This window comes from Vombatus ursinus, unplaced genomic scaffold (assembly GCF_900497805.2).
Source record: "Vombatus ursinus unplaced genomic scaffold, bare-nosed wombat genome assembly UNPS02014779.1, whole genome shotgun sequence".
NCBI lineage: Eukaryota > Metazoa > Chordata > Mammalia > Diprotodontia > Vombatidae > Vombatus > Vombatus ursinus.
In genome coordinates, this window is record NW_020954557.1 from 23,787,024 (window position 1) to 23,799,599 (window position 12,576).

At 33.9% G+C, this 12,576-nt stretch overlaps 1 protein-coding gene across 1 annotated transcript in view; it reads left to right on the top strand.

Moving 5' to 3' along the window:
- COL5A2 (collagen type V alpha 2 chain) overlaps positions 1–12,576 on the top strand; it is a 197,924-nt gene that overhangs the window by 158,275 nt on the left and 27,073 nt on the right. The window contains exons 31-42 of the mRNA XM_027865920.1: positions 106–159; positions 934–978; positions 1,705–1,803; positions 2,633–2,740; positions 2,852–2,905; positions 6,233–6,286; positions 6,411–6,464; positions 8,017–8,070; positions 9,216–9,323; positions 9,428–9,481; positions 9,867–9,920; positions 10,566–10,727. Coding sequence (XP_027721721.1) covers positions 106–159; positions 934–978; positions 1,705–1,803; positions 2,633–2,740; positions 2,852–2,905; positions 6,233–6,286; positions 6,411–6,464; positions 8,017–8,070; positions 9,216–9,323; positions 9,428–9,481; positions 9,867–9,920; positions 10,566–10,727 — 900 coding nt within the window. The remainder of the gene's footprint in view (positions 1–105; positions 160–933; positions 979–1,704; positions 1,804–2,632; positions 2,741–2,851; positions 2,906–6,232; positions 6,287–6,410; positions 6,465–8,016; positions 8,071–9,215; positions 9,324–9,427; positions 9,482–9,866; positions 9,921–10,565; positions 10,728–12,576) is intronic.

Consider the following 12,576-nt stretch of genomic DNA (forward strand, 5'->3'; position numbering starts at 1 on the left):
AATATCTAATGATAGATCTATGCATGGTGAAGGTGAATTATTAACATCTGTGGTCCCTTAAAGATTTACATGTTCACAGGGACATTCCAAATTTTTTTCTTTTAGGGGCTACCTGGTCCTCCAGGTCCTCCAGGAGAAGGTGGGAAGCCAGGTGACCAGGTACTTTTTAAATCTTAAATATTTATTAAGCTCTATCCAAAGCCACTTTATATAGTTGAGCCAAATTTATCAACCATTTGGTTTCTGTTATTGTAGAGCCAATAGACTTTATCTGTTGAATGACTTTCCTTCCTATGAGTTATTATCTTTATCAGAATGACAAGATTCCAGTTTAACAAACCAAAATCTTTCTGGTAGTCATCAGTTTGCTGCATTAGTTCAAAAAAGTTATTATGAAAGGGTCGGTTTCCAACAGTAATTTTATATTTATCATTTTTGTTCTTTTCACTTCACTTCCTTTGATTTTAAGATCATTAAACCCAAGTGAATACAGTGAAAGAAAGATCTGTCTTTTTGAGAGATCTGCAAATACATTAGTATTTGAAAAGCAACAGCTGATGTTTGATAAATATCTTATGACTATAAGCTTCACAGATTATGCTTTGCAACCAGTGACTTGGTTGTTCTCTCTACCGTCAAATGAAGTCAAGATAATTAAGCATTAAAAAATTTCTATCATCTGAGTATAACTAGTCAACAAGTATTTATTAATCATCTGCTATCAAGAAAGTATTTTGGTATCAATGAAATGATATCTCTCAGAATGCCAAAAATGTACATATTTATAATATATCAATTTGATGGAGTAATTAAATCTGCACATTTAGGCAAATCAGGAAAGATTTCTCTTTATTTTCTAGCGCAATGTAATGTATTTAATGTCTAAACTCAATGTCTCTATTCTCTCTATCCAATTCTTATTTTCTTTTATAGGGTGTTCCTGGAGATCCAGGAGCAGTTGGTCCTTTAGGTCCTCGAGTAAGTATATTCCTTTTCCTGGTTGACTTTGAATCTTTATCTTCTCTGCTGTCTTTAGTCTCCTCCTCCTCTTTCTCCCCATTCTCTTTCTTCCCTCCTCTTTTTTTCCCTCTTACTCTTCTTCCACCTTATTTTCCTCCTCCTCTTCTTTCTCCACCTCCATGACCTTCTCCTCCTTCCTTCTTCTGACTAGGTCTCTTTGCAAGTAATGAAGTTACTTACAGGCTCTATCTCACTAGTGATTGGCATGAGAGATTTCCAGGTTTTCAACCTTGACCAGTTCAGCCTTACTTAAGAATACCATGGATGCCTGCTCTGGGGGCTAATCATAGTAATGCTTAACTTAGTGACAACACCCAATTTGCATAGCCCAGTGCAGCTCAGAACTCTCAAGCTCAAGAGATACATTAGGTTCTGACTCTCCATTAGTTAGGATTATAGGCATGGACCATCATACCCTCTTGATAGTATCTTTTTTTGTTCTCATATTTATCATTTATAATAAGTGCTAACTATTGCCAAATGAAAATCCATTTTATGGGAAAATATTTTGTTTTATGAAACTGTCATGCTTTGTTTAAGTTGATTTTCTTATTGCTAAATAAGTAAATCTGGCCAAAATATTTTTTCTATGCTATTTTTTTCAGAAGTAGAAATCTTTATGCAGAATGCATAAAATATTTTGATGAAATACATAAATAAAATGATATTATTTTACATATTTAGGGAGAACGTGGTAATCCAGGGGAGAGAGGTGAACCTGGAATAACAGGACTTCCAGGTGAAAAGGGGATGGCTGGAGGCCATGGTCCTGATGGTCCCAAGGTAAGCAATAAAGTATTTATTTACATAATGTCAAGTTTTTTTAAAATATTACATAACCACACAATAGTAGTTAAACGTATTTGTTTTGATTGTGCGGCTAATGATGAATTCTTTAGACATGGCAAATCATAGCATGTACAAAAATATTTTTAATATGTCAATAAAGATATTAGGTCTACTTCTTTAAAAATATCTTCCAGAGTTGATAATATGTATTCCTAGTAATAACTCCCAAAAGCAGGAAAAAAAGACATATTCTAGAACAGTGAAGTTTATTATAAAACTTTTCCAATGATTGATGTTAATTTTTTTCCCCCTTGTCTCAAATCTCATGACACTCCTTGCTAAAGATATGAGTCTATGTTTCCTAAGGCCAAGCATTTATACAGTGAACTATGTGAAGCAAAAATGTGTTCTCTCCCCTTGAGTGCCATTTTGTGACTAGTTAAAGAGCATATGGCCAACATCTGCACAGTCATCCCCAAATCTGAAGACAATGTTGCAAATGGTCTTGACTGTGCCTAATATGCTCCATTGTAATCACTCAGGCAGTACATAAAATTTAAAATTCCCCTGTCATTGAAGCATGTGAAAAAATGCTACCAATAGAACCTTTCCTTTTTATTACTAAAGAAAACTTTGCAAATGGATTTCTTGTTTCAAGTCTCCACTATTCTCAAAAAAGAGAGAAATATATATATATATATATATGTATTTATATATACACACACACGCCTAGAGTATTACTTTTTTCACTCGGAAAACTTAGTGTGGTCCCAAATCGACAATATAAACATCTGAATGAAATCATCACATTTTGTTCATTTAGGGTAGTCCGGGACCCAGTGGGACTCCTGGTGATGCAGGTCCTCCGGGACTTCAAGGTATGCCAGGAGAAAGAGGAATTGCAGGAACTCCTGGCCCAAAGGGAGACAGAGTAAGACTGACTGATTTTGCTCATTTTGACTCCATACTTTTATTCTTGACTATTCTATTTTATTCTCGACTATTGGGGTAGGTAATATGGCCTTTTGGTTGATTTTCACAGGGTGGATTAGGGGAGAAAGGTGCTGAAGGCACAGCTGGAAATGATGGTGCAAGAGTAAGTAAAACATTCCTTTTGCTAGCCACTATTTTTAGACCTCCATTACTGTCTTATCTTGCAAAATAGTATTGGCCATAATTCATTTATCATTGGAATTAAAGGAATGATTTAAAAAAAAAAAGCATGATAGCACTTTATCCAGTTAGTAAATTCAGGAAATAAGATTTTGTAAGCCTTCAAACAGAGCTTTACTTCTAAACTTGCCTTATTTAAGGAGCTGCAAAACCTTTTTTCTTAGCATATTAGATGATTAAAAGTTCATTAATTCTCTTTCCTGTTTCATTATCAGTAGACGTAGAAGGAAAGGTTTGATTTCTGAATCAGCATGCCATGCTATGGAGCTTGACACGCACCCATTCAATGTAGCAAAAGCCAAGTACTGTAGAGCTTTGTCCATGAAAAAAATCTAACCTATAATTCATATTCTTACTATTTTTAGAAGTTGGGAGTGGGGAGAATTCTACTTCATAATTAATCATCGTGGATACCTTCAATATGGAATTTAAAAAGTGATGGTGTATGATCTGAAAACATTTGCTTAGACTTTTTTATTAGTGTCATATCAAAAATTGAAATCTTGTTATGAACTGCAGAATAGAATTGAATGTGGTTACAATTCCAAAGTCAAATTTGACCAGATATGGATTACATAGTGAAAGAGCTACTCAGAGTATTTAACTCATCCAATATTTCCTGGAGTATTCTCAGATTTCTGAAGTTATTTCTGTTTCAACATGACTTTTTTTTTCTATTTGCTCTCATGCTACTTACTCCTCAATATATTTATATTGCAATAGCAACTGGAAATAAACAAAAAAATAGATAACCAATGATGCAAAGTCTATCTACCACATCAGTTAGAGTCTGCTTCAGATTGAGTAAAGAGCACAAAGTAAAAAGTAAAGATTAAAGATATGTTGTCCATAATCATTCATTACTGACATTCAAAAAAGATGAAAATACCCAGGAATCTTGTAGATGACCAGATCATGAATGCAACGAAATGTCAGCAGTTTTTTTTACTTAGTCCCAACATCTAGATAAAGATGATCAAAATCATACCTGATAGCTCTTCTGTTGTAATATTGAAGCCTTAAATTATCTCCGTTCTTGAGTAGGTAATGGGATGATATTTCAAAGAGTGGTGCCTTGGCATTTTTCTTCAGAGAAAGAAAAAATGGCTAACTACATGTATGTTGACAGATGGACTGACAGCTATATGTTAAACTGGTATTTAAAATTCTATTTCAATGGAAAGGCAAGCTTAATAAGCTTAGCACTTCAGAAATTGCTGCAATCTCCTGCAGTGAAAGTGATAAATCATTCTGAGTAAAGAAGCAGTTCGGATCAATTACAATAATGTCAGAGTCAGGAATAAATGAAGACATGTTTTAAAAGAGTTTTCTTGATATGAATAAATGTCTTCCTAAGTAATGAAGAGACCTTTATGTTTAATTGGAACCATTAAGAAGAAGATTAGAGAGGCAGAAGAATGATGTGCTACCAAGGATCCTGGGAATATGGCAAAGATTTCTAATATTCTTGCTAGAAATAAAAATTAAAGAAAAAAAACTTAAAAGTTTCCTTAGTAATGCAAGGAAAAATTAAATGATGATACTGGCTTTTTAGAGACAGTAATGAGCAGAAAGATGTTTTAGGAAGGGGTCAAATATAATTTAGAAGTAATAGTCTTCCACTATTGGTTAGAATGACCTAGGTTTTATTCTCAAGGCTTCAGTTCTCATATACTTGTATCTTCAGAGTTTCAGTTTTGCTCTATAAAGCCAAGAAATTATCCTATTTGTCTTATGAGAAATGTGGTGAAATTGAGTATCTAATTCCATTTGTTTTCCAATTAAAAGTTGGAAAAGAAGACTACTGAAGGAAACAACTTAGAAAATGGATGTGAGATTGAAGATGGACTTGGGTGACTGCCCTCAGATTTCAAAATAAATATTTATCGAAGGTCAGATTGATATCAGGCCATTTGACAATCTTTCATAAACTTCCTTATGATCAACATAAGTAGATGTGACCTGGATGATAAGACATTTAGTCAGACTGAGAACTGATTGATTGACTGGGTCTCAAAAAAAGGTGCCTACTAATGTTAACCTGGGAGTAGTTATCTGGTGCTACAAGAATCTGTCCTTTTTCTTGCACTATATATCATGTTTGCTAATGAGTTACAGAAGAAATGGTATGCTTGTCAAATTTATGGATGATGTAGTTAATGTTGTAGATGACAGAAATAGAGTCCAAAAACATCTTTAAAGGCTAAACCAATTTGCCAAATTTGACAAGATAAAGTTTAATATAAATAAATATTGCATCCTACTTGAGTTTTAAAAATCAACTGTAAAGAAATGGGTAGGAAATAGTTGGTTAAAGAGCATTTATGTTAAAAAGATCTAAGGGTTTTAGCATATTACAAATATGATTTAAGTAAATAGTGTGACCTAGCAGTCAAGAAATTTGATTAGGATCCTGGGTTAGGTTAAAAGAGGAGTGTCTAGAATAGAGAAGGTTAGTTACATTATGTTCTGCCCTAGGTTAAGTACCACATTCATTTCTGGGTACCACATTTTAGGAAAGACATTGCTAAAGTAGAGTGTTTTCAGAAGATTGAGACCAAGATTGTGAAGGGACTCTAAATTATGTCATATGAGGAGGGCTTGAGGGACCTGGAATCATTTAGCATGTTTTAGCCTGGGAGTGAAGTCTTAGAGGATAGACAGTTTATTTCAAGTATTAAAAGGGTGGGACATGGTAGAGGGATTAGATTTACTTAGGTTGGTCCTAGAAGGAAGAGTTAGATGTTATTAATAGAAATTTTAAAGAGCATTCAAGTTTCATATAAGGGGAAATGTGACAATTAGAGCTGTCCATCATTAGAAAGGACCACCCTGGTACATAGCAGGTTTCTTCCTTAGTAGGAGTCTTATGGGAAAAACTCCTCATGTTGAGATGCTCTGGAATGGATTCTTGCTCTGGTGACATTCAAATGATCTTTGGGTTCCCTTCCTATGGTGAAGTAAGTGCATTTCTTTAGAGTAAATGTGTAAATGTCAATTTGTATAGGACCATTGAGTTGAATTGGGGTAAAGGAGATTAAAAATCATCATTGGCAATGACTGAAGAAAAATATTTTCATTCTGACAGAAAAAAGAAGAGAGTATCTTCAGACAAGATCATTCACAGTGTATGGCAAGCATAGTTTAAGTGAAGCAGGAAGAGTATTCAAAAGATATCAATCTTGCCTTCAATCATAGAGATTTCTGTGAGTCTCTGTCTTTAAACTACTTTTGTTATGTCATTTGCCAGGGTCTTCCAGGTCCCTTAGGTCCTCCTGGTCCTGCAGGCCCTACTGGAGAAAAGGTAAAAATTTTTTTACTTTTGTATATTTTATAACCTTATGAAAGAAGCATCTTTTAAAAATTTTCCTATAAGCCTTTCAGGTGGTAGAACTTTGGAAATAATCACCTAAAATTTTATTTTCCAGGGTGAACCTGGCCCTCGAGGATTAGTTGGCACTCCTGGATCTCGCGGAACTCCAGTAAGTAAAAATGTTTTTATCTTCTTTAATGTAAATGTTAGCACAACATGACCAATAGGAAAATATGTTTTGCATGACTTCACTTGTATTGAATTGAGTAGTTTTTCAGTTGTATCCAATTCTTTGTGACCCCATTTGGGATTTTCTTGGGAAAGATACTGGAATGGTTTGCCATTTCCTTCTCCAGCTCATTTTACAGATGAGGAAACTAAGACAAACAAGGTTAAGTGACTTGTCCAGGGTCACATCACTAGTAAGTGTCTGAAACTGGATTTGAAATCAGGAAGAAGTGCCTTCCTGACTCCAGGCTGGCACTCTATCCACTGTGCCACCTAGCTGCCCCTATACTTGCATAACCCATATCAAATTGCTAGACTTCTCAATGAAGAGAGCAGGGAAGGAGGAAGGGAAAGAATTTGGAATTCAAAATTTAAAAAAAAGTTAAAAATCATTTTTACATGTAATTGGAAATACAATGAAATGTACTTTTAAAAATGCTTATGTGAGCAATCAAGCATTCTACTTGAGGTTTGTGTAATATATCAATGAAAACAATATTTGGGGAATGGGGACATTGATCTGATTCCCTGTAGATTTTTGCTTGCCAATTTCCAATCTTTTAGTCAATTTCTACATAATATAACAAATAAAATATTAAACTGTGTTAAAGTTGACTGTTCTGCATATGTATATATGTATAAATATGCATGTATGTACAGTAGATTAGGTTAAGAAAAAAATTTTACATTGCTGTTTTGTCATATAGATGAAACCACAGTACCTGAAGAACGTGTGGTCTAAAATCATTAACATATTGAATTTATTTCTTTTATGTTTGAGCTGCATTATCATTTTCCATGATAATTGGATGGCATTAAAATAATGATTTTATTTTGGGGATTTTTATAGAGAAAGAGAAGCATTCCCCCAAAATAAAAAATTTATTATGAGAGAGATGAACTGAATATAAATTGCTTTTGCTCCATTAAAATGCTATCATAGGTCTTGAAAACAGCTCAAATACTTTATCTAACATGTATTTATGAATTCTCTCAAATGTTGGTGCTTACCCATAACCAAGGGAAATATAAGTTGATTTGATCTTTTTTCAGTGGACAGCTCAAGAGGTAGATGTAAACCATATAGTAAGTCTATGTAAGGTCTAAACTAGTTCGTTTCAAAAAAAAAAAATCAATCCAGTTTGACATTAGGTAGAACAAACAACTGTGAACCATTGCATTTTAAAATATTTACTTTCACCAATTCTTTTTATCATCATTAGATATATGATTATGTAGATGCAAGATTCTTTGATATTCTTGAACTGGATTTTTTCCCCTAAGACTTGTTCTTATCCATTTATCCTTTCTGTTCTTTTTGAGGGTCTCTAAAAATAATAAGGTTGGTCATAAAAGCAGTAACTCATATTTCTATTGCTAAGTGCTTATAGTATGAACACCATAGTTTTAAAAATACATGATAGCTATTGATCATTTTTAAGACAATACATTAAACCTTTTACTTATTCTGAAATGTTTATGTTTCTTCTTAGGGTTCTCGTGGTGAAAATGGCCCAACTGGTGCTGTTGGTTTTGCTGGACCTCCGGTAGGACATTTCCATATTTCTAATGATGAAATCATAATTTCCTTGTCACTTGAATTAATTTCATAGGATCAGGTTTTAGGTCTAGAAGAGACTTTAGACATCAGCTATTCTAACCACGTGATTTTATGTGGGCAGAAACTTAGGCTTGGAATTTCTGATTTTCCCAAACTGGCAGTAGTGGCAGGGCCAGGATTGAAGCCCATATCCTGTGATTGTAAAACTATTGCTCTTTACACTGCCATCATGTTATTTCATGAATTCTAGTATATTATTTTCATTTTCTGAAAGTTAAAGGAATCCTAGAGAGCTCTGTGGTTTTCCAGAGTGCGTGTTCATGTTTTAGTGTAACATTCTCTGAGAATGACATCAAAGAAATGAGCTAATTAAATCTTTTCTGTTTGGATTTTTGTCCTTGATATTTACAAATTCGTTTTATCCAACTTCTGTTAGGCCCTCACTGAAGCAAGGTAGCCTTTTTATTCCTCCCTAATTGATTCCTTATCTCATTCCCTATAGAAGCTTTTCCAAACTTTCTCTTCCCTCCTCAAGCCTTCTTTCCCTTCCTTGTCCCCTCCCACCCAGAGAAGGACCTCATCTTTTCCTGATTGTTTTCATCTCAATACCTCTTGATATCATCTCCCACTTTCCCCTCATTTCTCCAAAACCCTAAAAAAAGTGGTCCTTCTCCTCAACCAGGCTATCTCTTCTACATGTGAATTCAATCTCATTCTGTCCTTACCATTTTCTCCAGCAGATTGCATCCTTAAGAATCTCTTTCCCTCTCTCCCCCCCACCTCTTTCTCCTTTTCCCTCTTCTTCCTCCCTCCATATATAAATATTTGTTTTATTCATTTTGTGTTTATACTGTATATATATATATATATATATTTATATTTATATTTATTTATTTCACGAACATTTCATTTCCCTCATTAGAATGTAAGCTCCTTGTAAATAAGGATTGTTTCATTGTTTCAGGAGGGTGGGGATTCAAAGGCAAAAAACAAAGAATCTTTGCCCTTAATGAACTTAGATTCTATTGAAAATACTGTGCCTTCTAAAATGTTAGTTAGGCCTATTATGAACTAAAGTATTTTTATAAATCCAGGAAATAATTTTTCATTTTAAAATAATATTTTGCATAGGGCCCAGATGGACAACCAGGTGTAAAAGGTGAACCTGGAGAACCTGGACAGAAAGGTGATGCTGGATCCCCTGGGCCCCAAGGTCTTGCAGGATCCCCAGGCCCACATGTAAGTAAAAGAGGGTAATATGGAAAGATGAATATTTTAAGACAAATCATTCTATTTAACTCATTTTACTGTTTATTACAGCGCTTCTTTTTGTTTCTACTTAGGGTCCTAATGGTGTTCCTGGACTGAAAGGTGGTCGAGGTACTCAAGGTCCCCCTGTAAGTAGACTTGTGGTTTGGTAAATTATAACCAGCTAATTCTACAGAACAGTTTCCTAGAATCCAGCATTAAATATTTTAAACCTATTTTAATGAATCACGTATTTATCTATGCTGAATGCATATTATAGGATTTTCCAGCTATATGTGAAATGGAGAAATACAAAGTTATAACTGAAAACAAATAAATAACAATTTATATTCTGACAATTAGCCGACCTATAATCTTAGAATTGTGTGTTGTTTTAAATTATGGAAGTAAATGTGTTGGTCAACAAAATGAATTTCAGGACCTAATTCCATGAATGAAAAATGACCTTTAGGAAACAATATGCAAGTAATTATTCTTTCCTTTAGTAATAAGTTTATATGCATTGCATTTTAGGGTGCTACGGGATTTCCTGGTTCTGCTGGCAGAGTTGGACCTCCAGGCCCCACAGTAAGTCCATTCAGTCATTCAGATAATTGATAATTGAGTAGCAATATAATTTTTAAAAATTACATGTGTATTCATAGGATCTCTAAAGTAATGTCATAATGCCTTATTGCTTCATTTTTCTTCATTCAACAACTTTTGTCTATATGATTCACATTAGTTTCTTGTCAGAAAAAACTGATATTGAATACTGTCTTAATAGTTCTCTGAAGAGCTGATTGATAGTAGGCATTTTAAACAGCAACCTTATCTCCCCTTATTGTTACTACAGTAGTTAGGTATAATTCCTGAGAATTCTTTGAATTAAAAAAAAAAGACTAAATGTTACTTTGTTACTTAGGGTTAGTAAAAATCAAATGCTACATGTTTATTTTTATAGAATGATTTCTTTGTTCAAAGAGACTTGATAATTCAGGTTATAACTGTTTTAAGAATTTTCCTTCTTCAGAGAACATTCAGAACTTCCCTTAAGAACTGATCTCAAATAAAAAACAACAACAACTGAGAACTTACATTTGAATTAACTTCTGGGATCAATAAATCTATTTGATTAAAAAAAGATTAAAATTTTTCTTTTACTTTTTCAAGGAGACTCATTTTTTACCGCTTATACCTTATGTTCTGTCACTTATATCTATGTTCTATTAGGGAGCTCCAGGGCCTGCTGGGCCATTAGGTGAACCTGGGAAAGAGGGACCACCTGGTCTTCGTGGAGACCCTGGTTCTCATGGCCGGATTGGTGATCGAGGACCAGTTGGACCCCCAGGTAGCCCGGGAGACAAAGGAGATTCGGGAGAAGATGGACAACCTGTAAGTTTAGCAAGGCATAGTCCTCTCTATGTATGAATTTGTATGAGCTATCTCTTTTATAGATATTTACAAAAGGAATACTCTAATAATCACTATCAAAGTCAATGATTTATTGAATGGTGACTGGTACTTCAGTACCATTTAAGGAATATAATTTATCAATTAAGTATTTTGTTTAATAAACATATTTTGCTATTTTCTGATCTTTGTTTCATGAGTTTCAGAATATCCTACAAGATTTTACTGTTTGTGAATTATTAAAAAAATTTTGACTTAGTACAGCAAAATTTAACTTTAATGGCTATCCTCTGTCAAGGAATGTCTCATGCTTGTATTAAAGTCATGTAAGGTAATTTTATAAATGTGATCACCAAGATTACTCTCTTCAGTGATCATTGGATGATTAACAGCAAACAAGACATGAATTAAGATGTTTTCTTGCCAATGTCATGGCAGATGACATGTAAGTTCCATATAGAAGAGGAAAATTGTATAAATAGTGAGGTCCTCTTGTTTGTGAATGGTTGATATTATGATGATTAAATCAATCCCCAGAACTATGCAGAATTTCCTTAATGAGATCCTTTTTAGACCTAATTTTTGACTGTGTATTACTCAAAAGGGATCAACCTAACAGCATATAAAAAACTAAATGAATGAAAAATTCCAATATGTAAACTATCAATCAATAAATCCCTATTTTTAAGGAACTCATAGTCTAATATTCCAGGAACTGTCTTAAGGTCTTAATATACAAGGACAAAAAAGTGAAAAAATTCCTCCTCTCAATGAGCTTATTTTCTAATGGAGGATCTAGAATATATATATATATAATATATATAATATATATAATATATATATAATACACATATGTAATACATATAATATATATATATAGCTCATACACACATACATATATATATGTAAAAGTTTGTGGGGGAAAGCATTATTCAACCAAAAGAAGGAAATAAAGGTATCACAAAGGTAGATGGAAAATCAAGAGATAATAGTGACACAAAATCTAGAAAATAGAGGACCAGAAGTAGACAGTTGTCAGCAGTATCATATGCTCAGACACCATATGAACAAAGGGTTGAGGACTGAGAGGTGAGAAAGTGGAGACTACTGTGTAATCTTTTTTCTAGAATTCTAATTTATTTGGATAGCCAATATATTAAGGACCTTATTTGATATCATCAATATGTACATCTTTAAAAGGCACTAAAGATGGGCAAAGCAATGGGCTCAGAATTGAATAGAGGGAAAGTATTTTTTTATTGGATGTAGGAAATTGTGCAGTGCTTAGAATAATCCCAGGTGACTCCTTAGTGTAAAGACCCATCTTTTTTTTAAAAACACAAATGTTCTCCTAGTAATGCTGTCTGATTGTGAATCTTGGATTGGCACACTCTGAGGAGTCATAGTAGTGAATGAACCAAAGGGCAATGGAGAGACATATGATAGATACACGTCAATTGTAGTGATGATGACCTACATAGAAAAGTTACATACAGAATATCTTGGAGGAAATATTTCATCAGAAAAAGAGGCAGGCCAGTTATTTTGAAACATGAGATAGATAACAGATGGACAGATAGAGATGCATAGAGATGGTAATTAAACTCTTGGCAGCTGATGAGGTACACAAAGGAGAGAGTATTAGAAACAGAAGAGATGAGGGCCCAGGACAGAGGAACATCTACAGTTAGTTAGTGTGAGATGAATGACGATTAAGCTAAGGATACTGAGAAGGGGCTTTCAAAGAAAAGGAGGAAAACCAAGTGAGGAGCATTGTCATCATCATCGTCCACAAAACGCATAAAGATCTAGAGAAAGTCCTCTATCACAT